We start from the raw sequence: 20444 nt of genomic DNA, 5'->3' as shown, positions 1-20444 counted from the left end.
ACTTTGAACCAAGAGTTTTACTTCCAGGTTGAAGGTTAACTAGTTCCCACGTATGGTTATGCATGATAAAGTCAAGTTCACTTCATATGGCGTCATTCCATATACGACCCTCAACTGAATTTGCAGCCTATTAATATGTTAGAGGTTCGGCCTCTAGCGTATAGGTTAAAAAGACAGACCCAAATGACTTTTCCACCCTAGCTCGTTTACTTCTCCGAGGTTCTTCAGATTTCATCTCATCTTTGAATTCTTTACCAATCTCATGAGATATTTCTTCAATATTCTCAAAATCTTAATTTGATGAACTCGGTTCATCTTCTTTAGACTTACAAGGAAAAGTATGTTCAAATAACGATGTTTTTTCATATTCAATAATAAAACCTTTATGTATACAAGGATTTTTTTTAATTCATGCACAACAAAACCATAAGCATTACTATGATCTGCATAACTAATGAATACACAATTAATGGTCCTTGGACCAATCTTCATCTTTTTAGGTGCGGATGCCAAAAAACATTAGCTAAGCACCCTCACATTCACAAGTGTTTATAGGAACGATAGGAAGACATCGTTCCTATAAATAATTTGGATGGGGATTCGTCCTCGTTCTTTCGAGATATCTTATTTAAAAGATAGTCTGCCGAAGAGATGGTTTCCTAACATTTCTTTGTGGTAACCCCAAACTTAGCAACATCGCATTCATCATTTCTTTAAGAGTGGGATTCTTCCTTTCGAAAACGCCATTTGATTGATGAGAATATGGTGGTGTGTTCTCATGAATAATATCATGTTGTGCACAAAAACATCAAATGGTTCCACATATTCACCGCCACGATCTCTTCGCATCATTTTAATCTTTTTATCAAGTTGATTGGAAATGAATTTGTTTTTCACCATATCCTCGGAATTGTGCTGCCCTGAACTCTTCAAGAATTTAGTAGTATACAATGAATGGTATCGTGGAAACAAGGAATTCAAAATTTGCTGCAAGAATAATAAATTTGGTCTCGCACATTGTAATGATCGGAAAGGGAAGCTGGTTTGATAATAAGTCAGTGCGGTAATGTTCTGTTATACTGGTTTTATTATATTATAATATGTAGCAGCATCATCAAACCCCTTCCAATAATTCTGTATCTTGCAAAGCGTCTAGAATTCAGAAAAAGGCTAGTTTGTATTTCAGACACAAACACAAGTGCTTAGTATACAAGCTTGAATATAATACAAAATAAAAAAGGAAATTCAGGTGACGAGGTAGGGTTTAGAAAATGGAAGCGCAAGTATATAGGATCCTTTATTGGAAATGCACACAAGACAACTTAGTATTATAAATGTGGATGGGATCAGGAATTGGGGGAAATGATCCACTTTTGGTTGTGGCCATTGTTCCAGTCCCAGAGGACGACGAGAGTGCCGTCGTGGACGCCCTCGTCGCCGTGAAAGGCGTCCAGGTTCAGAGCGGTGTTGTTCACCATCCGGATCGCTCTGAACCCGTCGCCCAAGTCCCGGCCCTGCGTCCACAGGATCGACTCGTCCATCGAGTCCGCGTTGTACGGCGTCACCTGGACCTGCAATTCATTCAGTACACGTGTCAGCACCACCGACGACGAATCAACGAATCGATGAGTGAGTGAGTGAGTGAGTGACCGGATGGGAAGCGCCGATGGAGTGTTTGATGGCTTGGTTGGTGAGCTTGTTGATGAGCGAGAAGCTGGGAAAGCCCTGCGAGTCTTTGACCCGAGTGCTGTACTTTTCGTCTTTATACCACTCCTGCGACGGATCCGCCGGATCGGAGCGCGCCAGAATCACTTTGCCGTCGCGGATGGCCGCCACGTATTCGGGATCCACTTTGCAGTACACCTTCACCGTCGGCTTTCCCGCCATCTCATCCGCGCGAGGAAGCTCGTGCCTGTGCCCGTGAACCACCGCCGATCCGTGGTCGTGCCCGTGATGCTGGTGGGACACGTGGACTACTGCCGGCGGCGGAGGATGATGGGACGATCTCCCTCGCTCCTCCGCGTCATCGCCGTGCCGATGGTGGTGGTGCCCAAATGGGTATTCCATAGAGAGAGAGAGAGAACAGAGAGCGATTGTGGTGTGGTGTTCGATTTCCAAGACTTGATTGAAATATGGATTGTTAATCAAATAAATCAGAATTACATCATCTACACACACCCCATTTAATTGGAAATCGACGCTTCACCTTTCATTTGTTTTTATATTTAGAAGAGTCCACGTGCCAATCTCATTTACTACCCTTCCTTAAAAATATTAGCCTAATTTTGTTTAATTACAAAAATAAAAATAACCCTGTTTTTAGATGTCTTCATTACTATACACCTTCATCTTTTGCTTCCGATTTTTCTAGTTCATCTGAAAATTTCCAGATTTTAATAGCTTAAAAAGAACATATAGTACTTAATTTAGTTTATCATTCGGGTAGAACTTCTTTATTAATATTATCGCCTACCCAACTCAAGATTCTCTCATAAATCAACACATTTGTTTTGTTTTATTTCATTTTCTATATTTCTGGTGATTTTCGATCTTTGAATTCTCGACGAAAATCTATTTTGTCAAGATTGAAAATTAAGTACAATTACATATTTTTTTTATATATGTAATTAGACATTACAAATAACTAATAAAATATCTTAAATTATTAGAATGCATTTTTTAATCTAAGAATATCTTAAATTAAAAAGCCTAATATATTATTAGAATATTCTCTTTAATGAAAGATATAGTGTAATACCATTGGAGAAATAAATATTATTTGGTGTAAAAATGGTATTAAATTTGGTGTAAAAAAATTACACCAAACATTAGAAAGCTCTAAAAGCTGTGAGGGAATTTTCACTATTCAAAAGTACTAAAACGTTTTCGGGCCATTTCAAGTCAACTATTGCATTAACTGTAGTTAAATTCATTTGTGTTTACTTTTGGCACAATTCCATGAGTTAGTTGCGAAAAAAAAAAATTAAAATTAGATGTCGCTTCGCTATGCTCACAGTTGTTAACTTGAGCATTTGTCAGCCGCCAAAATGTATTTTAATAGTCTTAGTCATTACAAATTACAATATAGGTAAAGAGAAATATATAAAATAAAAAATAATACCTTTCATTTGGTACGAAAGCGTGCATAGAAGAAGTCCATTTATGAATGATGATGGCAGAAAGAAAGAAAGGCAGTAACTAGTTTGGTAGCAATAATAATATCATATGATTTGTGAAGAGATATGAAGAAAGAAAACCAAGCATTTTAGTAGACAACAAAACCCTCGTTCCCTAAAACAAAAGCCTTTCCGAGAGTCTCAAATTTCAGCAACAAATTGAACTCTTTCCATACTTTGCCCTGTTTCCTAATTTGTACATGTAAGATTGGTCTCAGTCCTCGATCGTGTGTTTATCTTTGAAGGTCGGGGCTAAAGAAGATGTTGTGTGGCGTGGTGAGGCGGTAATTATCGAAGGTCGTTACGTGGGGCGGGAAGTGAGCGTGCAGTGTGTAGTTGAAATTATCATCGTCGGAAAAAACGCTGCCGAAGACGGAGTAGTCGACTGAATGATCAAGCAAGTTGTCGAAAGTCGAGGTCCGCTCCGGTTCTTCGACTTCGTGGTGGGCGGTCGGGGGATGCACCGGATACGTTTTCTTGTAGATGCGACACAGAACCCAATTGTCCAACTGCGAGCGAGACGAACAGCAAATTAATAGTGTAATTGGGATTTGATGCATGATTAGAGTTTGATGAACTGACCCTCGTGGAAGACGAAGACGAAGACGAGTTGGGAATGTATTTGGTGTTTTGGAGGCGATATTCGTGCATGATCCAATTGGTCTTGAGGCCCTTTGGAGGCTTGCCCTTGTAGAAGACGAGAGCTTTCTTGACTCCGACCACGGCTCCGGCGCTGACGATGCTCTTGTCCGTCCCCGTGGCCTTCCAATAGCCGGACCCCGCTGCCCTGTTCGGCCGAGCCCCGTTCGGGTACTTCCTCTCCCGAGGGCTGAAGAAGTACCATTCCTTCTCCCCAAACTCTGCTTTCGCTGCAATCATCATCATAATCACAATTCACACACAAACAACTCTTTTAAGTACTCATCATCATGACTCCAATATCATGTCATGTCATGTCATGTCATGTCAATACCTGGCAAGTCCCATGGATCGAACTTGTAGATATCCACGTCTGCGATTACGGAAACCGGGAGAGGAGAGGAAGAGAGCTTCTTTGACAGGTAATGGACGATCAGCTCTTCGTCTGTTGGGTGGAACCTGAACCCCGCCGGCAACATTCTCATCATCTTCTTCTTCTTCTTCTTCTTCTTCAAACACAACAGAGAATTGAGAAAGAAAAGAGTGAAGATTGCGAGTTTTTTGAATGAGGGATGTCAAGAGGTTTTATGGTTGAGGGATTTTGTCTTCATCCGGAAAAAGAAAATATACATGAATTTTATTATTTGTTACATTTACGTGAAAGAAATACGCGCATACCATTTCAAGTTTCTTTGACTCACGCTACCCTTGGATGCTTTTTTCATATTATTATATTTATTTTTATTACCATAACAAATTTAATAATAAAAATTAAAGCAGTATGGCTATGATGGTATATGGCGGCGGTGGCGGCTTCCTTCCATCCATGATCTTACTATTAGTATATTGACACGCGTCACTCGCTTCGTGCCGTATCTTTCTTGTATTCCACACTTCTCTCTACATGCATACATACATACATATTATGTTGCCACATTAGTGTAAAGATATGAGCTACAATTTGCTGATACACATTTCGAGTCAAATATACTTAATGACAGACTAGTCTTTATCCTCATTTTGTGGAGAAATCAAAGGGAATCTTGCCCCTTATTTTCTCAATTTGCTTTTTTCCCTTTTCTCCAGGGAAAATATTATCTCTTTACATACAAGTGTTTCTCTCGTGTATCTAAAGTCAAGCCACTGTTGCCCATCCAAGTCCAATATAGTAATAGAACTTGGTTCTTTATGACTTAAAGGCTAACCTATATCCGTATGAATTAAATTCTTAATAAGGCAATAAACGAGTTTTGCAGAGCAGCTGAAAAGGTAAAAAACATGACCGAATAACTGATGGTATGGTATAATAAAAGGAAATGGTGTGTTGTTATTGAATGATGAGAAGCGCCAAAGAAGGAAGTCATTGTCCGACGCTTTTATGTAGCGTGAAGAACCAACCTATATCCATGGCTTTGCCACTGAGACATTTATGTTTTCTATGGTTTAGGTGGAATCGAGTCAGGATTGCCAGCTAAGCATTCACTCTTAATTTACTTGGCCAATGGTTTTCAATGCATACTTTTGTTTTGACTCTAAAACAAAACATCGTCTACAGCTTTCACTCTTCATTCGTGGCCATGTAACATCAAATATCAATCACTCGTTCTCTCCTTTTTGTAAAGTTAAAACCAACTCGTTCTTATCCCTCCAAATGGAAATGGACATCACTGTAATGCTTTGGTCAAGAATACCAATCAGATAATAAACCCATCCGATCCACAGATATACATATATCTTACTAATTTGGTATCTGTCCAAACGGCCAAAAAGAGCGCTTGTTCCTTCCATGTAGAGCTATTTGAAGTCAAAGTCTTACTTTGAACTGATCTCCTACGATACATGGATATACACGTGTGCAATGCATGCGTGTGCATTTGTATATAATAATATCTTAAACATGAGATTTCTCATTAAGAATAAAATAAATTGGTGAAAGACAGCTTTCAAGTTAGTTTGAATTTGAACGATTAGATTGGGCAGAGGCAGAGCATGGCAAAGGTTTCAGATTTATATCGTATATATAAAAAAAAAAAAAAAAAAAAAATAGAATAATATAATAATCGTCTGGGGGATTTCCACTACGAAGTAATGCCAAAAGGGTCGTTGAAGAACAGTGAGTTCGGACAAAATTCAGAAACGACAAACTTGGTTGAATTGAATAAATTAATGTTATTATTCTCTCTATCTCTCGTAGCGTTTGAGGAAAAAAAATGGACAAATAAAAAAATAGGGGCTTATGTCTATGATTATCCAAAGAGTATCTCATCTCTCCCATGAGATATGATGACCTAACAATATATAGATTTATCCTTCGAGCAATCTGCTTTTTATTCGCTATTGGCGAGGAAGGCTACATGAAGACTTAATCTGATACGTTACATTAAATATAGTATCTATTAGCTTCTTTTCCCAAACTAACACACTAACTTGTTAGCATGTCAAAACAAGTGAACCCATTACTATTCACATAATCATCCATCAGAGACGAGCAAAGATCATTATAATCCTTTGGATGATAAAAGAAAGAAAGGAAAAGAATAAAAGCAAGGGATTAGAGTCAGGTTATTGTAGCATAAATAATATTCTATGCTTTTGTCCATTAAACACCTCAGCTGATTGTCAACTTCAATTAGTTAGAGAGAACAATGGAGTTGGCGTGAGAGCATGATAAAAAGACAAAAAAACCTGTTGGACCAGTCAAAGTGAGTTTCACTTTCAAAGGCCAAAAAAGTCTCGAGAGCGACAGCCAGTAGTTTTCCACGTGTAGGCCACCTATTCTTCTTATCCAAAGTCAAATGCACCTGATTCTTCTTCCTCTTATTTTCTGTTTTTTAAAATATGCCGCCATTTTATTTCGCCAACACCAGGCTCATACAACTATTTCCTTATAAGTACCTAAATAGTAAATACATAAATAACAGGCGCTCTAGCTAATTAATTTTTAAAACTTAAAATTGTGAAATAATCAACGTTTTAATAATATTTTGTAAGTAGCCAATCTTCAATACAATAAGACAAAATTGCTTTTTTTTCTTCATTCTTTGCCAAAAATAAACTAAATGAAAATAATTTATCTATACCTAAATATTTTCTTTCTCTCTCTTTGTCACATTTTTAACCATGACGGATGTTAAAAACAACATCACAGTTAATAATCGGTAATAACTGTTAATAAATTTCTAGAACAAGAAACCTATTAATAGTTATAACCGACTATTAATTGAATCATAAATCTATTAACAATTATTATCGACTAGTTGATTGTGGTTTTTATGTTTTTGACCTCTGTCCATGACTCAAAATGTGACGAAAAAGATAGTGAGAGTAAACATGTCCCAGTTTTATGATTGTTATAGGACCGAATCCGACATCAATATTGTACCTAAGCAATTGAAATTCGAATTAGGTGCGAAATTTTGAAATTAAATTGGGTTCTTATTTTTTTAGGGTTTGATTGTAAGTGTTTGTGGATTTTGGGCTATGTCTCATAATGTTCTTATGTTCTATTTTTTAAAATCGCGTGTGGTTAATAATTGTTAATATACTGTCCTTAATAATCGTTAATCATTGTTTTTTTTATAACCGTGGTGTCCGGGTTAGACCCGACTAATATCCACGAGGCCCTGGCATTATAATAATCGTTAATCATTGTTATAACAGTTTTTAACAAAACTAATTAAAAGCAAATACTGGATAGAGAGAAAAAAAAAAGTAAATCAAAATTAATTAAGTAAATAAATTCTCACGTAATTAATTAATTTTTAAATTTAAAATTGGTCAAAAGATCTTTTTGTCTTTTTAGTCAGTTAATAATTTGAGTGGCTAATTTCTAGTTATTAACCAAACATTGGCTAAAAAAAAATTCAACATTTCATAAAGATTATATAGCTACAGTGCCCAATAAAATTTCCACATGGTTGAAGTGCTTTAGTTGGTGATAAAACTCATGAATGAACATACTATCAGAGAACATACTATCAGAGAACAGGGAAATGTTGTTGATTAAGGGATTACCGAGTTCTCCTTCTTACTGATTATCTCTACATTACAACCTTTTAGACTCTAAGTAGCTGACACGTGTACACCAAGCTAAGGAACCTAATACAAAGGCCAATGCACAGACTAACAACAGCAATACAGAGTGAAGTAAACACGACTAACTGTGATATTCTTAACACATATCATTCCAGAATAAAGAGGCAATTTTACAGCTCCGGATCCTACCGTGTTTCACAAGCTGTCGTGGACCATAGTCACAAACGACTAGAATTGAAATGACTTAATTTCGTTGATTTAAACACAAATAATACAAACGAGAAGCTATTGCGGAGCCCTTAATATTTTACATTTTTAGCAAGCATTATATGATTTTGTTTTCATATATCCCCCTGAATAATTTTTATTTTTTAAACCCTTATAGTGCAAATCCAGGCTCCGCCACTGGTGAGGTGGACAAAATGTTAGAGGTTGCTAATTCTGGAGTTTGCAACTATATGATTACTACTCATCATATAATCTCAAATTCAAGGTCTATAAATGATGCTAGATAAATAACCAAAAAACACAGTTCGAAGAATTCGGTCTATTTATATAAGGTATATCGCAAAGTGTGGGAATCAGTTTCCCATTGATGAACCATAATTCGGTAAATGCAACAACACAATAACTGCCGTAAATCCGGGAAATTTCACTAATACAAGTCCCTGTAGCTACTCTATGAGCTATAGATATAGTACTAGGCCTGAGATCTTTTTTTTCTTGAAGATACAACAAGATTATCCTTGAAATTACGTATTCATCAGGGATCACACCCTTTCAAAGCCATCTCAATTCTTGTCTGAACCTATCAACCAATCGTTTGCGTTTCAAGTTTCTTCTAATTCAGAAATAAACGGCAAGCAAGCTTCCTTCCAAGTAGTACAAATTACCGACAATGATTTATTGCAGTGGAAACAAGCATCAAGATTTCCATTCTTTCGAAACTAATTTTGCCCGAGAATTAAAACAAACCAAGCATGTATGATGTAAACACTCGATTAGAAATAGAAAAGAAGTAGAGAAAACGATGCACCTGTTTGGTTGGTTCACAGGCCTTGCTTCTTCCCGGCGAGCCATGCTCGGATCATCTCCTCGGTCTTGTTTTCGGGAACGTACTCCTTTTCCTTCATCTCCAAGTAGTAAGCGTGGGCTTGGTCCAATCTGCCGCCGATGAAGAGGCCGTGAACGAGCGCCGTGTAAGCGCTGCGGTCGGGCCTCAGCCCGCTCTCCATCATCTTCCCCCACACCTTGAACGCGTTCTCGAACTGCCCCCACCCGCAGAACTTCCTCACCAGCATGGCGTAGGTGTCGATGTGGGGCCCGCCCCTCATCTTCCCCAGCAGCGCAAACACCTCCTCCGCGGACCCCACCGCCTGCAGGAACGCGTGGTACGTGCGGAACGTGGGGGCCAGCCCGCGCCGCTGCATCTCGTCCAGGGCCTTCCCCGCCTCCTCCACCTTCCCGGCGCGGCACAGCGGGCCGATCAGCGAGTTGTACGTCACCGTGTTCGGCGACACTCCTTTCTCCTCCATCCCCGCCATCAGACTCACGGCCTTGTCCACGAACCCGCTCTTCGCGAGCGCGAACACCACCGCGTTGTACACTTTCCGGTTCGGAGCGATCCCGCGCTTGCTCATCCGCTCGAAGATGCGCAGAACCATGTCGAGGTTGCCTCTGCGGGAGTTGCAGGCGATGAGCGTCGAGTACGAGATTTCGTCGTAAGGGACGCCGTGCCGCTTCATGTCGGACCACACGCGGCGGGTCTCGAGCATGTTGTGGCGCCACCCGTTGAGCACGATGTTGAAGCTCTTGGTGTTGAAGGGGAAGGTCTTCTCGTTGCACACCAGGAGGTGCTCCGCGTCTCGGACGCTGTCGTAGCGGCACAGCGCCCCGAGGAGGGCGTGGAACTCGTCCATGCCGGTGCTCAGACCGAACCGCTTGTGCGCGTGGAACGTGCTGATCGCGGACCCCACGTCGCGCGCCGCGCAGTACCGCCGAATCATGATCACCAGAGTCTTGGGCGTCACCAGAGACCGCGCCGCCATCTCGGAGATGACGCTCCACGCCGTGTCGAACTTGCGCATCTTGGCCAGGATGGCGATCATGTTGTGGTAGGCCCTCACGGAGTGGGAATAGCTCGCCTGCTTCCCAGCCCACAGGAAGAACGTGTACGCCGCTTCCCAGTCGTTCCGGACTCTGTTCAACACCTCCACCACCATCTCCGGCGACGCTTTCGCCGCCAATTTCTCCAGCTCTCTTCTCACCTCCGACCTCGGCTGCGTGGCCACTAGTATCTGCACCGCCGCCTCCACGTCATCCGGATCAAACTTTTCTTCCACGTCACTCTCGGAGTGGCTTTCCTCATCGTCGTCGTCGTCGTCGTCGTCGTCGTCATTTCTCAGCGGCCGAGGCTCGGAGGAACAGAAGGGGGAACGTCGTTGAAGAAGATGACGCGACGGAGGTGGTGGTGGTGGTTCAGCCACAGTGGATACACGAACGGGGTTGGGTTTGACCGAGTTGACCCACTGGTTGTGCGTAGCCACAACTGAGGCTAGGGCTCTTATTCTTCTCATGCTTCTGCTCTTTTACGAACGCCAACTGTTCGACAAAATTACTCAAAAAAACATTAATAGGAGCCTTCGATTCTTTACCACAACGCTCTTCTTCCGCTTTCACTTGTGTGCACAGCACAGTTATATGCGAATGAAATTATTTTTAACTCTCTAATAATTAAATGGTTCAGTTTTAGGATAAAACTCAATGGCTTCCAAAGATAAATTACAAAACTTTGACACAAGTTTGTGTTTGCTCTATTTGTTTTATGCGATTGCTTCTTTAACATTTGGATGACAAATTTTATATACTAACAACATGATGATTATATTTGAAAAAAATAAATAAAGAAGAAGCTACCCAAAAATGTTCTCACTTTTCACTAAATTAATAGCACGAATACAGACAGACATTAAAGTGTGAAGTTGAATTACAAACAATAAGCAATCCGAGCAGCAACAAATGATATATTTATTTGGTAATAGAAAGACAAGGTGTATGAAATGAATCTATATTAAGGGTAAGCGGAGAGGTGTGTGGAGTTGAGGTTGAATAGAGTGCGGTCCGTAAGAATTGTGGTACCAAAAATGAATAAAAGTTTAAGCAGAGACGGCCTCAATGGCACTGCCTAGTGGCCATGCCGCTTCTACAAAATCGTTCTGATATTTGACCTTCTTCACCAGCGTCACCTTTTGCCACGGGTCCACATCTGTCCCACAAACACACAACACATACACAGCGCTCATCAAAAGCCGATCATCATATGTAAGAATGAATGTACTGATACAGAAAGAGAGAGAGAGAGAGTGTACCGAAACCGTCGACGAGCAGGGTGTACTGGTACACCAGATCCATGCAGATGTAGGGCAGGTCAGCCTCGTCCACATTCGGGTACACCGCCTTGGCATCCTTGAGATTGGTTTGGCACGCCCGCTTGGCTGCGTCTTCGAAGTCCTGGGGACTCACCGTGGCCTTGGCCTCGTTGGGGTTCACAAAACCAGCCTACACAACAACAATAGGACATGTCTGTCTCTCACTCATCTACAACACAAGAGGAAGAAGAAAAAAAAGGGATGGCTGTACCTGAGCAGCCCTGTCGAAGAAAAAGGAAGCCACAAAGAGTTTCCTCTGGCCATCTCCGCCTCCGCCGTTCCAGACACCGCCGAAGGTGCACTTCATGTGAGTGCACGTGTCTTTTGTCTTCAGAGCCTTTGCGGCTACCATCTTGCACTCCCCTAGGCTCGAACCAGATCCCATTGCAAACGCCCTGTAACTCTCTCCCCCGTACTTGTATGACCCTGAATCAACCCCCAAAGCAAGAAATGACTAGTTAGTTAGTTAGTTTGTTTGTTTGTATAAGCATCGAGAGATGAGAGATGAGCGTGTACCGTCATAACCGGCTAAGATGCAGGGGTTGGCGGAGTCTGGTGTGACCTTTAACAACTCGGCTCGAGCAGCGAGTAAGCCGTAATGCAAGTAACTGGGACACGTAATAGGAAATATTGACGACCTCAGAGATGGTAAAAAAAAAAAACATAAATTAGATTGAGAAAGTGAGGGAATGACCTGTGGACGTAGAGATAGTAAGTCTTGCCTTTGAGCTTCATCTGCTTCACGTACGTGTCCTCTCCATCAATGGGCTTCGGGGCCTTCCCAGAATCAGCCTCGGAGATGGCATAGGCCATTTGGACGGAGCCGCCGCCCAGGTCCACCACTCCCACAGTGTCCGAGTACTGCCTCCCCAGATTGCCCAGCAGATAGTTTATGGTCACCTGCGCAAACGAACATCACATGTCCTAATTGATAGTCACCAGATCTCTACTAATTGAATTCCTCTGAGAGTCTGTGAGAGAGTACCCATTGGAAGGCTCCTTCCTGAGTGCCGTCGAGGACGGTGACGGCGTTGGAGTCGACCCTTAAATGGGAGCGCCGCTTCAGCAAGTCCCTGACGGCTTCGAGGATGCGTTCGGAGGAGTCGCCGGGGAGAGACCTGAGGCCGGCGGTGGCCCCCACGCGCACGGGAGTGGAGGCGCGGAGAGTGGCGGGGACGGCGGCGGTGGCCTTGGAGAGCATGTTGAGCAGCGAGGCGGCGGCGTCGGTGGGGTGGGCGGCGAAGGAGCTCAGCCCGGGCTTCTCCTGGATGAAGAGCTCGAGGGCGCCGCCGATGGGGAGGAGGTCGAGGGAGGCGTCGAAGCGGAAGACGTGGACGCGGCTGCCGGAGCTGCCGGCGTCGAAGATGACGGCGTAGGAGGAGGATTGGGGGAGCTTGCGGTTGGAGAGAGAGGGGGCGGCGCCGTCGCGGGGAGGGAGGAGATACACCACCAACGAGATGAGGAGCAGAGGCGCCGCCACGAGGAGGGCGATGCCTCTGTAGCGGCGGCTCTTGTCGTGGCGCTTCAGCATTTTGAAAAGACCCGAAGACGACAAAGACGACGACGACGACGAAGACGACGACGGAGGCGAATTGTCGATCACCAGCTCCGTCGATGACGCCGATCTGTACCGGATCTGACCCACCTTCGGATCTTGAACGCTCTCCAGCTTGCCCTCCCACGATCCGATCGCAACCAACAATTCCTTCCTATTCTTTCACATTCGCATTCCCTCTCTCTTTCGTACCCGACACACACACGCAGCCAATCAAGTAATAAGCACAACAATGAGGACCAAATACATAAATATTTACTTCGATAAAGAATTATACATAAATATTTACTATTGTATTTTTCTTAATTTTTTTTAACTAATTACTTATGTTAATAAAGTTTTACATATGAACTTCAAAATATTGTGTCACGTACATGATACATCCATATAAAAACATAAATTTCAAGCATAAAGAAAAAAAAATATAGCACATTCCCACCTAATAAAGGAACTAGAATTGTCAACTCCAAACCAAATCCACCAAAGTGTTGAATTAGCTTTGTCAAGTGTTGCAGCCAAAGGGTTGCTACCCCGGTTGGTGGTGCAATTCTTATCAGCTACGCCGCCGGACTTCCAAGCTATGCAACACATGATGGCAGCTCTGTTCCGAGAATTGGGAAAATATATATTTATTTCGATAGATCGATGAAAACCTATGGTCATTCAATGAGCGCCACTCAATCGAGAATTGGAGATGGATTTTACTATGAAACAAGACGGTGCTCGTTGTTGTTAAAAGTTGAAGAATGACTCTATCAACTTTCTTTTGGGCTAAGATTCGGAGCTGGAAAATAACTTTCTTTTTCTAGGCGGGAAAGAGGTGGTTCTTAAGGCCGTTATTCAAACAATCCCGAGCTAAAGTTTAGTCCCTCTTATAATGCTTGTTGAACGGTCTCTTATGGGGTCGGGAGGGGATTACGGGAGGGTCTAGTTGGAGGATTGTGTGGTGTACCGTGAGGAGTTTGGGGTATTTTTCGTAACTCTTAGGGGGTATTGTTATATTATCATCACGAGCTTTTGTTGTTTTGGTATACGTTTACACAATGTCATACGATGGTTCGTAATCTTGTAATGGCCATACTTTTTGTAGATGTTGTATTTTGGGTTTCTACTCTCCCTCTTGGCATATAAGGAGTTTTGGCTGACATGCCTTAATTTAATTCAGGTCTGAGACCTTTCTTAAAAAAAATGTACAACAAAATATTGGAATCAGTCGTAGTACATTGAGGAAATAGTTCATGATTACAAACAGGCGTTTAAATTTCTTTCAATTCATAAAAATGATTGCCGTTAAGTTTTCAGAATTTGCCATCAAACAACAATTCATTATTATGGCTATTTAAATACTAAAAAGAATGCAACTACTTGACTTTCCGATCCACATTCTACAAAAGATTCAAACTTTGTAAACGATAATTCATGTGTAAAGTCAGTGCTTTCGAATGAAAGACGGACTACTATGAAACCATTACCATCCATTAATTTATTGTTCATCGATTAAACTTTATAGTGAAGTGCGATCAACCCAAACAAAAGCAAAAGCAAGAGGATGCTTCAAGACCACAACTTGATGCACTTTTTGTAAACCTCAAAGTTAAGCGAAATCGCATGAGATGTCACATAAATCACAGGCAGTGAAAGTTGACTATAGACTAATTAATGAAACCAAGAGCGTAAAAACAATATGCTATTGTACTCTAATAACAACATTATTGAGCATTATGGTAAAGAATGAAAAAGAAAGATGGGAAGAGAGATGAGGGTTAGGCCTTTTTCTTCTTCTTGTGGGTGGGTTTGAGTTTGTGGGGGAAGAGAGCACGGAAGAGCCAGGCGGCCAAGATGGCTCCGATGAATGGGCAGACCCAAAAGACGTAAAAGTGATCCCATGTGTTGTGCCCATTGTCCAGCGCGTAAGCCCAACCGAAGGCCTGCGTGGCATAATAGTCAATACAATAGTGAGTGATGAACCAGAATGAATTGATCTCAAAAGTCAAGTACGTACATTGACTGGGTTCATGGAGGGGCCGGTGAAGGAGGAGCCGGAGACGACCATGATGACGGTGGCGAATGTGATGAGCAAGTTCTTGAGGAAGGGGCTGCGGGGGCCCTTGACGACGATGAGAAGCACGGCCAGAGTGATTGCAAACGTCAGAACGGCCTCCGCGGCGGCGCCGGTGTGAGCGTCCACCTTCAGAGACGGCCCGCCGACCATCTTCTTGTACTCCTCCGGCATCGGCATCACCTCCCTCAGCGCCATCACTCCCCCAACCGCCCCCACCGCCTGCACTTTCAATCATTCTCAAATCATTCTCAAACTCAAATCAATCAAATCAAGAGAGTGATTATTTATAGGTGTGACCTGGGCGGGGAAGCGGACGGCCATGGACAGGAGGGAGTCGGGGCCGAGGCCGGCGGCGTAGAAGGCGGCGATGGCCGTGGGGTTGAAGCTGGCGCCGCCGAGGAGCCCGCCGATGAAGTTGAAGCCCATCACCAGAAGGAACACTAAAAAGATGGTGATCGCCAGGGGCGCCCAGGCAAGGCTTTGCACCCCCGCCGCCGCGGATATGGCCGCCGTGAGGGCGCCCAGGGAGGAAGCGCAAATGATCCACAAGAAGGTCACGGCCATGTCCCCCACCGCCGCCTTCACGATCCCCATTGATAATGAATCTACAGATCCAAATGCCAAAAGGCAACAACCACTCGTCTACAAACTCGCTACGCCTCTTTTCTACTTTCACTCACTTACCATTCACCTAATACCACTACTACTCTAATGCCACCTCCTTTTTATTTTTTTATTCTTTTTTTGGTCAAAATATTTTATTTTATTCTATTTTACTCATCGTCAATTCCTCACTATCTTTACTTTTCGCATGAATATCGCTTTTTTTTTTTTTTTTTTACTTATTATCACTTTCTTTTCTTTTTTTCTTTTTTCTAGCGTGATATCACTTTTTTTTAATATATCACTTTTTTTTAATTGATCACTTTCTTTTCTTTTTTTTATTCTATGCTTTGTTTTTCCTTTTTTTTATACTTATTATCTTTGCTTTTCTTTTTTATTCTAGCATGATATCACTTTTTTTTTAATAGATCACTTTCTTTTCAAATGAGTAATCCCTTGATTTGTTTTTCTTTTTTGAATATCTATACTATAATTTAAACTTAATTGTATACTATTTAATATGTCATTCAATTATTGTTTTTTTTGGCTCGGAGTTCAATATCTTATAAACTCTCTTTTTCAAATGATAATATCTTATATACTCAATAATGTATCTTTTGGACGGGCCAAGGAGACCCTCAATCATAGGATATCAATAAAATCAAATATTTCAAATATATGTGGTATCTTCAAAGTTCAAACTATTTATACTACATCAATTTTTTTTTTAAGCAGGAGTATAAATAGAATGACGATCTAGCTACGTAGCTATTCTCAAACTTGATTTTAAGAAAGTACCCAATATTTAATTTTTTTTATACTAAAATAAATTAATATTAAAGATAAAAATATTTTTCATTAAATATATAATTATTAAAAAAAATAATTAACAAAAATAAAATAAATAAATACAAAAAAATAATGAAAGACGAAAAAAATAACTCTTCCTTTTATTGACTACACAAATCCCTAAAAAAAATTATATATTTAGATCTTCACTGCTGATTTGACCGATCAAGAAAGCTTCACTGTAGCGTTCGAAGGCTACATCGTAGTCTCACAAATTTATTCAGGTTGCGTTTTTGTAACAAATTTATCGACATTAACGCATATAAACACAAATATACCAACATTAAACGTTGGTTATTTAACAATTTTTACATTTCACGTGGCTTAGTCCGTGTAATTTTTCTAAATAAAATCAGCCAACAAAAGCTTATTAATACTTAATACAATAAGGGATTTTTTTAAAAAAATATCACTAAAAATCTGTAATATTGATTGAGTAAGACAATATTATCCTCTATCTTATTAATTGTAAAACTGTGACGCCTGGGGCAATAGAATTTCCCAATTAAAAACTAGGATATTATTTTGTAAGCGTTGAAAAGCTGGAGTTCTTTTGTATATAATAAATAAATAAACGGTAATGATTTCTGACACGAACTCACGACTCTCACGAATACCCAACAAAGCAATAAAGTCTAAAAGTTGCTTAAAATTGTTCTACTTGTCACGAATTGTGTGGATCGTTCAGATTCGGACTCGTGACAAATAGCGGTGCTCATAAATAAATAATATTTTTGGGGTATTTTTCCCTTTAGTTTTTAAAATAGGATCCCATTTTTGGGTTGGGCCAATCGGAATGAATCCAGGCCCAGAAGATAGAGAGGAGCTTTAGCTTGATAGATAGACGAGATCTAAATCTAATTAGTAGAGAAACAAAAGACAGAGAGATCTAAAGACGTTGAAGAATATAGCCGTTGCATTGAATGAAGCACAACGGTTACATTTGGTGTGTGGTGGTGAGCGAGTGGAGTGGTGTCTCTTTATATAGCTGTTTCAGGTTTTCAACGATCCGATACAGATAAAGCGTTTTATTTTCACATTCATCTCTCATCTAATAGAAGAGAAATAAGAAATCATTTTCCAAAAACTAAGTTGTGTGTGCCGTGCGTGAGTTCGAAGATGAACGACCTGATGACGAAATCGTTCACGAGCTACGTGGATCTGAAGAAGGCGGCGAAGAAAGAGGAGGCGGCGGCGGACTTGGAGATGGGGCCCGGGGACGCCGGGATGGGGTTGCTGCTGGAGGAGGCGGAGGGAGTGAAGCAGCAGATCTCCGAGCTCCGCGATCTGCTGGCGAAGCTGGAGCAGTCCAACGAGGAGTCCAAGAGCCTCCACAAGGCCGACGCCCTGAGGGCAGTGCGGGCCCGCATCAACGCCGACGTCGTCCTCGTCCTCAAGAAGGCGCGCGCCATCCGGGCCCGCCTCGAGGACATGGACCGCCAGTGCGGCGGCGGCGGCCACGACGTGCAGCGCCGCAGCCGCTCGGCGGTCACGGCCGGGCTGCGGCAGCGCCTGCGGGAGGTGATGATGGAGTTCCAGGGGCTGAGGCAGCGCATGATGGCGGAGCACCGCGAGGCCGTGGAGCGCCGCCACTTCACCCTCACCGGAGAGACCGCCGACGAGGCCGCCGTCGAGAGGATGATGGCGGCGACGGAGCAGACGGCGGCGGAGATGGAGGAGCGGCACGGGGCGGCGCGCGAGATAGAGGCGAGCCTGCTGCAGCTGCACCAGGTGTTTCTGGACATGGCGGTGATGGTGGAGGCGCAGGGGGACAAGCTGGACGACATAGAGCAGCACGTGGTGAACGCGTCTCACTACGTGGCCGCCGGCACCACTCAGCTCAAGGGCGCCAAGGACTATCAGAGGAGCTCTCGCCGCTGCGCCTGCGTCGCCCTCATCCTCCTTCTCATTCTCGTCCTCCTCATCGTCGTTCCCGTCGCCGTTTCCTTCTCTGCCTCTTAGCCTCAACTCCTTCCGTTGAGGCTACTTGCTTTACTCACTCCTCTTAGACTCTACTCTATTCTATTCTATTGTTTCTTCTGTGGAATGAATGCTCATATACTTTTACATTAATCCAGACTAAGTTGGGTGATGCTATACTGTTTATGTTTCATTTGTCAGTCCATCAATGATTCACAATCACCAGAAGTCCTCTCTTTGGATATATCCTCTTTGGTGGCAGCTCTAAAAAAGTTATTAAATCAACAAACAAATGGTGTACTTTTGGCTTTGAAAACAACTACGGGACCAGGGAGTTCAAAGCCTAATTGGGTTGCTATGAAGTTTGAACATTTTTGTTAAAAACGACTTGGTGGTTCATGAGTCCTGTCGATCTAAAGGTCATAATTGTAGTATATATACTCTCTGTCAACATCTGAGCACAAGTCATTCTGTTTTCTAATTGCTTACACTTGAGATTGCTTTCTCTTTGTCAACATTGTGTGTCGCTAAGTTCACTTCAGGTCCCAATTTGGTTGTTATTTTCATAGTTTTGAAACGATTTAAAAATCGCCATTACTTTATAAATGTTACCCTCAAAACGCTATTTTTGTAATATTCCTGGTGGGAGTTTGCTAGGGAAAACGGGCTCATGTGCAGATTGTGGCTATTGTGGTTGTGGGCCTTCAGCCCATGTTTTGAAAGAAGTCCAGCCCGTCTTCACCTTAGTATTGTGGGAATGCGATCAAAGTTAAGTTTTATTTTTCTTGAAGAAAAAGAAAAGAGTTGGGTACACTACTAAGGTGAAGACGAAAGAAAAGGAGATTCAGACGGTTTAGTGATTTGAATCTGAAGTGAGGAAGGATGAGCAGCATCGGGACAGGATACGATCTATCGGTGACGACGTTCTCGCCGGACGGGAGAGTGTTTCAGATCGAGTACGCGGCCAAGGCGGTTGACAACAGCGGCACGGTGGTGGGCCTAAAGTGCAGCGACGGCGTTGTCCTCGGCGTCGAGAAGCTCGTCGCCTCCAAGATGATGCTCCCCGGCTCCAACCGCCGCATCCACTCCGTCCACAGCCACTCCGGCATGGTACTCTCTCTCTCTCTCTCTCTCTCTTAGGGTCTTTTAGGGTTTTCCATTTGAAATTGGAGTTATTGCATTGCAGGCCGTGGCGGGCTTGGCCGCGGATGGGAGGCAGATTGTGGCGCGCGCCAAGTCGGAGGCAGGGAATTACCAGAGGTAAGTTGAATCGGTGAGTCAGTGAATGTGTGTGTGTGTTGATGAGATGAGATGATAAATGGATGATGGTGTGGGAATGGATGTAGTGTTTACGGAGAGCAGATTCCGGTGAAGGAGCTGGCGGAGCGGGTGGCGAGCTACGTCCACCTCTGCACCCTCTACTGGTGGCTGCGGCCGTTCGGGTGCGGTGTGATCTTGGCCGGCTACGACCGCGATGGCCCTCAGCTCTACATGGTCGAGCCCTCCGGCGTCTCCTACCGCTACTTGGGCGCCGCCATCGGCAAGGGCCGCCAGCAAGCCAAGACGTGCGTACCTAACTCTATACCCTTCCATTCATCATCATTCCATATATACATTTTATTCATTGATTCGATGGAATGGCAGTGAGATCGAGAAGCTCCCTCTGTCCCAGCTGACGTGCCGACAAGCCATTGTGGAGGTGGCCAAGATCATCTACTCCATCCACGACGACGCCAAAGACAAAGACTTTGAGCTCGAGCTCACCTGGGTCTGTGACGAATCCAACCGCCAACACCAGAAGGTATTTATCGCAATCTCTGAATATTAGCTTAACAGTTACAAATGAATGGTGGTGCTTGTTTTTGTCTCAGGTTCCTCAGCACCTGTTTGAGGAGGCCAAGACCGCCGCCAAAGCTGCCTTGGAAGAAATGGATGCCGACTAAGCTTTTTCTCCATTGCTCTTTCTCTTTCTTTTTTTTTTTTTTTTTTTTATAATTCCTCTAGTCATGTATAAGATGATGAACACACACTGAATTCTCCAACTTATTTCCCCTTTGTCGTCAACTTTGTTTTCTTGAAACCAATTGCACTCATCCATTCATTTGATTAGCCTATATACCTATACTAGCGCTTCCTTTGCTAATTAGGTTTACTTGAAAAACCAATCTCATTCGCGT

General features: G+C 42.7%; 6 protein-coding genes and 1 pseudogene across 8 annotated transcripts; 2 read left to right on the top strand and 5 right to left on the bottom strand.

Annotated features, from left to right (window-relative positions):
• Positions 1-1158: 1158 nt before the first annotated feature.
• On the bottom strand, positions 1159-2380 carry EULS3 (hydroxyproline-rich glycoprotein family protein). The gene is made up of 2 exons (XM_089614943.1): positions 1651-2380; positions 1159-1571 (listed from the first exon to the last, which is right to left on the bottom strand). Exons 1-2 carry the CDS (start codon positions 2065-2067, stop codon positions 1347-1349), a joined length of 642 nt encoding a protein of 213 aa, XP_089471069.1. The 5' UTR covers positions 2068-2380; the 3' UTR covers positions 1159-1346.
• A 723-nt stretch (positions 2381-3103) lies between these two features.
• LOC149394612 (NAC domain-containing protein 58-like) lies at positions 3104-4433 on the bottom strand. Its single transcript, XM_089614942.1, has 3 exons — positions 4150-4433; positions 3759-4045; positions 3104-3685 (listed from the first exon to the last, which is right to left on the bottom strand). Exons 1-3 carry the CDS (start codon positions 4301-4303, stop codon positions 3410-3412), a joined length of 717 nt encoding a protein of 238 aa, XP_089471068.1. The 5' UTR covers positions 4304-4433; the 3' UTR covers positions 3104-3409.
• A 1986-nt stretch (positions 4434-6419) lies between these two features.
• On the bottom strand, positions 6420-10525 carry LOC149394611 (pentatricopeptide repeat-containing protein At5g15010, mitochondrial pseudogene; annotated as a pseudogene). Of its 2 annotated transcripts, none has more exons than XR_016297047.1 (2): positions 8887-10525; positions 6420-6710 (listed from the first exon to the last, which is right to left on the bottom strand). The product of XR_016297047.1 is annotated as a pentatricopeptide repeat-containing protein At5g15010, mitochondrial pseudogene, transcript variant X2 (transcript). The 2 variants fall into 2 exon arrangements; XR_016297046.1 differs by lacking the exon at positions 6420-6710 and adding an exon at positions 8208-8658.
• Positions 10526-10763: 238 nt separating this feature from the next.
• On the bottom strand, positions 10764-13083 carry LOC149394610 (apyrase 2-like). The gene is made up of 6 exons (XM_089614939.1): positions 12264-13083; positions 11973-12178; positions 11795-11886; positions 11490-11704; positions 11219-11408; positions 10764-11115 (listed from the first exon to the last, which is right to left on the bottom strand). The coding sequence occupies exons 1-6, from the start codon at positions 12807-12809 to the stop codon at positions 11006-11008; spliced, it is 1359 nt and encodes a 452-aa protein (XP_089471065.1). The 5' UTR covers positions 12810-13083; the 3' UTR covers positions 10764-11005.
• Positions 13084-14249: 1166 nt separating this feature from the next.
• Positions 14250-15597, bottom strand: LOC149394609 (aquaporin SIP1-1-like). The gene is made up of 3 exons (XM_089614940.1): positions 15193-15597; positions 14836-15114; positions 14250-14761 (listed from the first exon to the last, which is right to left on the bottom strand). The coding sequence occupies exons 1-3, from the start codon at positions 15487-15489 to the stop codon at positions 14597-14599; spliced, it is 741 nt and encodes a 246-aa protein (XP_089471066.1). The 5' UTR covers positions 15490-15597; the 3' UTR covers positions 14250-14596.
• Positions 15598-17302: 1705 nt separating this feature from the next.
• LOC149394608 (syntaxin-related protein KNOLLE-like) lies at positions 17303-18725 on the top strand. The gene has a single exon (XM_089615018.1). It carries the CDS (start codon positions 17467-17469, stop codon positions 18307-18309), a length of 843 nt encoding a protein of 280 aa, XP_089471144.1. The 5' UTR covers positions 17303-17466; the 3' UTR covers positions 18310-18725.
• An 85-nt stretch (positions 18726-18810) lies between these two features.
• Positions 18811-20381, top strand: LOC149394607 (proteasome subunit alpha type-3). The gene is made up of 5 exons (XM_089615019.1): positions 18811-19377; positions 19454-19527; positions 19614-19832; positions 19912-20068; positions 20139-20381. Exons 1-5 carry the CDS (start codon positions 19150-19152, stop codon positions 20208-20210), a joined length of 750 nt encoding a protein of 249 aa, XP_089471145.1. The 5' UTR covers positions 18811-19149; the 3' UTR covers positions 20211-20381.
• The last annotated feature ends 63 nt before the right edge of the window (positions 20382-20444 follow it).

Source organism: Urtica dioica, chromosome 5, assembly GCF_054948205.1.
Source record: "Urtica dioica subsp. dioica isolate 48M chromosome 5, U.dioica_male_clone48M_v1_H2, whole genome shotgun sequence".
Taxonomy (NCBI): Eukaryota; Viridiplantae; Streptophyta; class Magnoliopsida; order Rosales; family Urticaceae; genus Urtica; species Urtica dioica.
Note: the sequence above shows the minus strand (reverse complement) of the source record. Positions and strands in the feature narration are given on the sequence as shown.

What these genes read in the sequence shown, in the direction of transcription:
- EULS3 (XM_089614943.1), bottom strand. Translation starts at nt 2,067, where the DNA reads ATGGAATACCCATTTGGGCACCACCACCATCGGCACGGCGATGACGCG. An exon ending in CCATCGGCGCTTCCCATCCG is followed by an intron (nt 1,572 to 1,650) that starts GTCACTCACTCA and finishes AATGAATTGCAG; the next exon opens with GTCCAGGTGACGCCGTACAA.
- LOC149394612 (XM_089614942.1), bottom strand. Translation starts at nt 4,303, where the DNA reads ATGATGAGAATGTTGCCGGCGGGGTTCAGGTTCCACCCAACAGACGAA. An exon ending in CGATCCATGGGACTTGCCAG is followed by an intron (nt 4,046 to 4,149) that starts GTATTGACATGA and finishes TGATGATTGCAG; the next exon opens with CGAAAGCAGAGTTTGGGGAG. An exon ending in CGTCTTCGTCTTCCACGAGG is followed by an intron (nt 3,686 to 3,758) that starts GTCAGTTCATCA and finishes TCTCGCTCGCAG; the next exon opens with TTGGACAATTGGGTTCTGTG.
- LOC149394610 (XM_089614939.1), bottom strand. Translation starts at nt 12,809, where the DNA reads ATGCTGAAGCGCCACGACAAGAGCCGCCGCTACAGAGGCATCGCCCTC. An exon ending in AGGAAGGAGCCTTCCAATGG is followed by an intron (nt 12,179 to 12,263) that starts GTACTCTCTCAC and finishes TCGTTTGCGCAG; the next exon opens with GTGACCATAAACTATCTGCT. An exon ending in TACTATCTCTACGTCCACAG is followed by an intron (nt 11,887 to 11,972) that starts GTCATTCCCTCA and finishes TACGTGTCCCAG; the next exon opens with TTACTTGCATTACGGCTTAC.
- LOC149394609 (XM_089614940.1), bottom strand. Translation starts at nt 15,489, where the DNA reads ATGGGGATCGTGAAGGCGGCGGTGGGGGACATGGCCGTGACCTTCTTG. An exon ending in CCGTCCGCTTCCCCGCCCAG is followed by an intron (nt 15,115 to 15,192) that starts GTCACACCTATA and finishes TTGAAAGTGCAG; the next exon opens with GCGGTGGGGGCGGTTGGGGG. An exon ending in CCTCCATGAACCCAGTCAAT is followed by an intron (nt 14,762 to 14,835) that starts GTACGTACTTGA and finishes TATGCCACGCAG; the next exon opens with GCCTTCGGTTGGGCTTACGC.
- LOC149394608 (XM_089615018.1), top strand. Translation starts at nt 17,467, where the DNA reads ATGAACGACCTGATGACGAAATCGTTCACGAGCTACGTGGATCTGAAG.
- LOC149394607 (XM_089615019.1), top strand. Translation starts at nt 19,150, where the DNA reads ATGAGCAGCATCGGGACAGGATACGATCTATCGGTGACGACGTTCTCG. An exon ending in GAGGCAGGGAATTACCAGAG is followed by an intron (nt 19,528 to 19,613) that starts GTAAGTTGAATC and finishes GAATGGATGTAG; the next exon opens with TGTTTACGGAGAGCAGATTC. An exon ending in CCAACCGCCAACACCAGAAG is followed by an intron (nt 20,069 to 20,138) that starts GTATTTATCGCA and finishes TTTTTGTCTCAG; the next exon opens with GTTCCTCAGCACCTGTTTGA.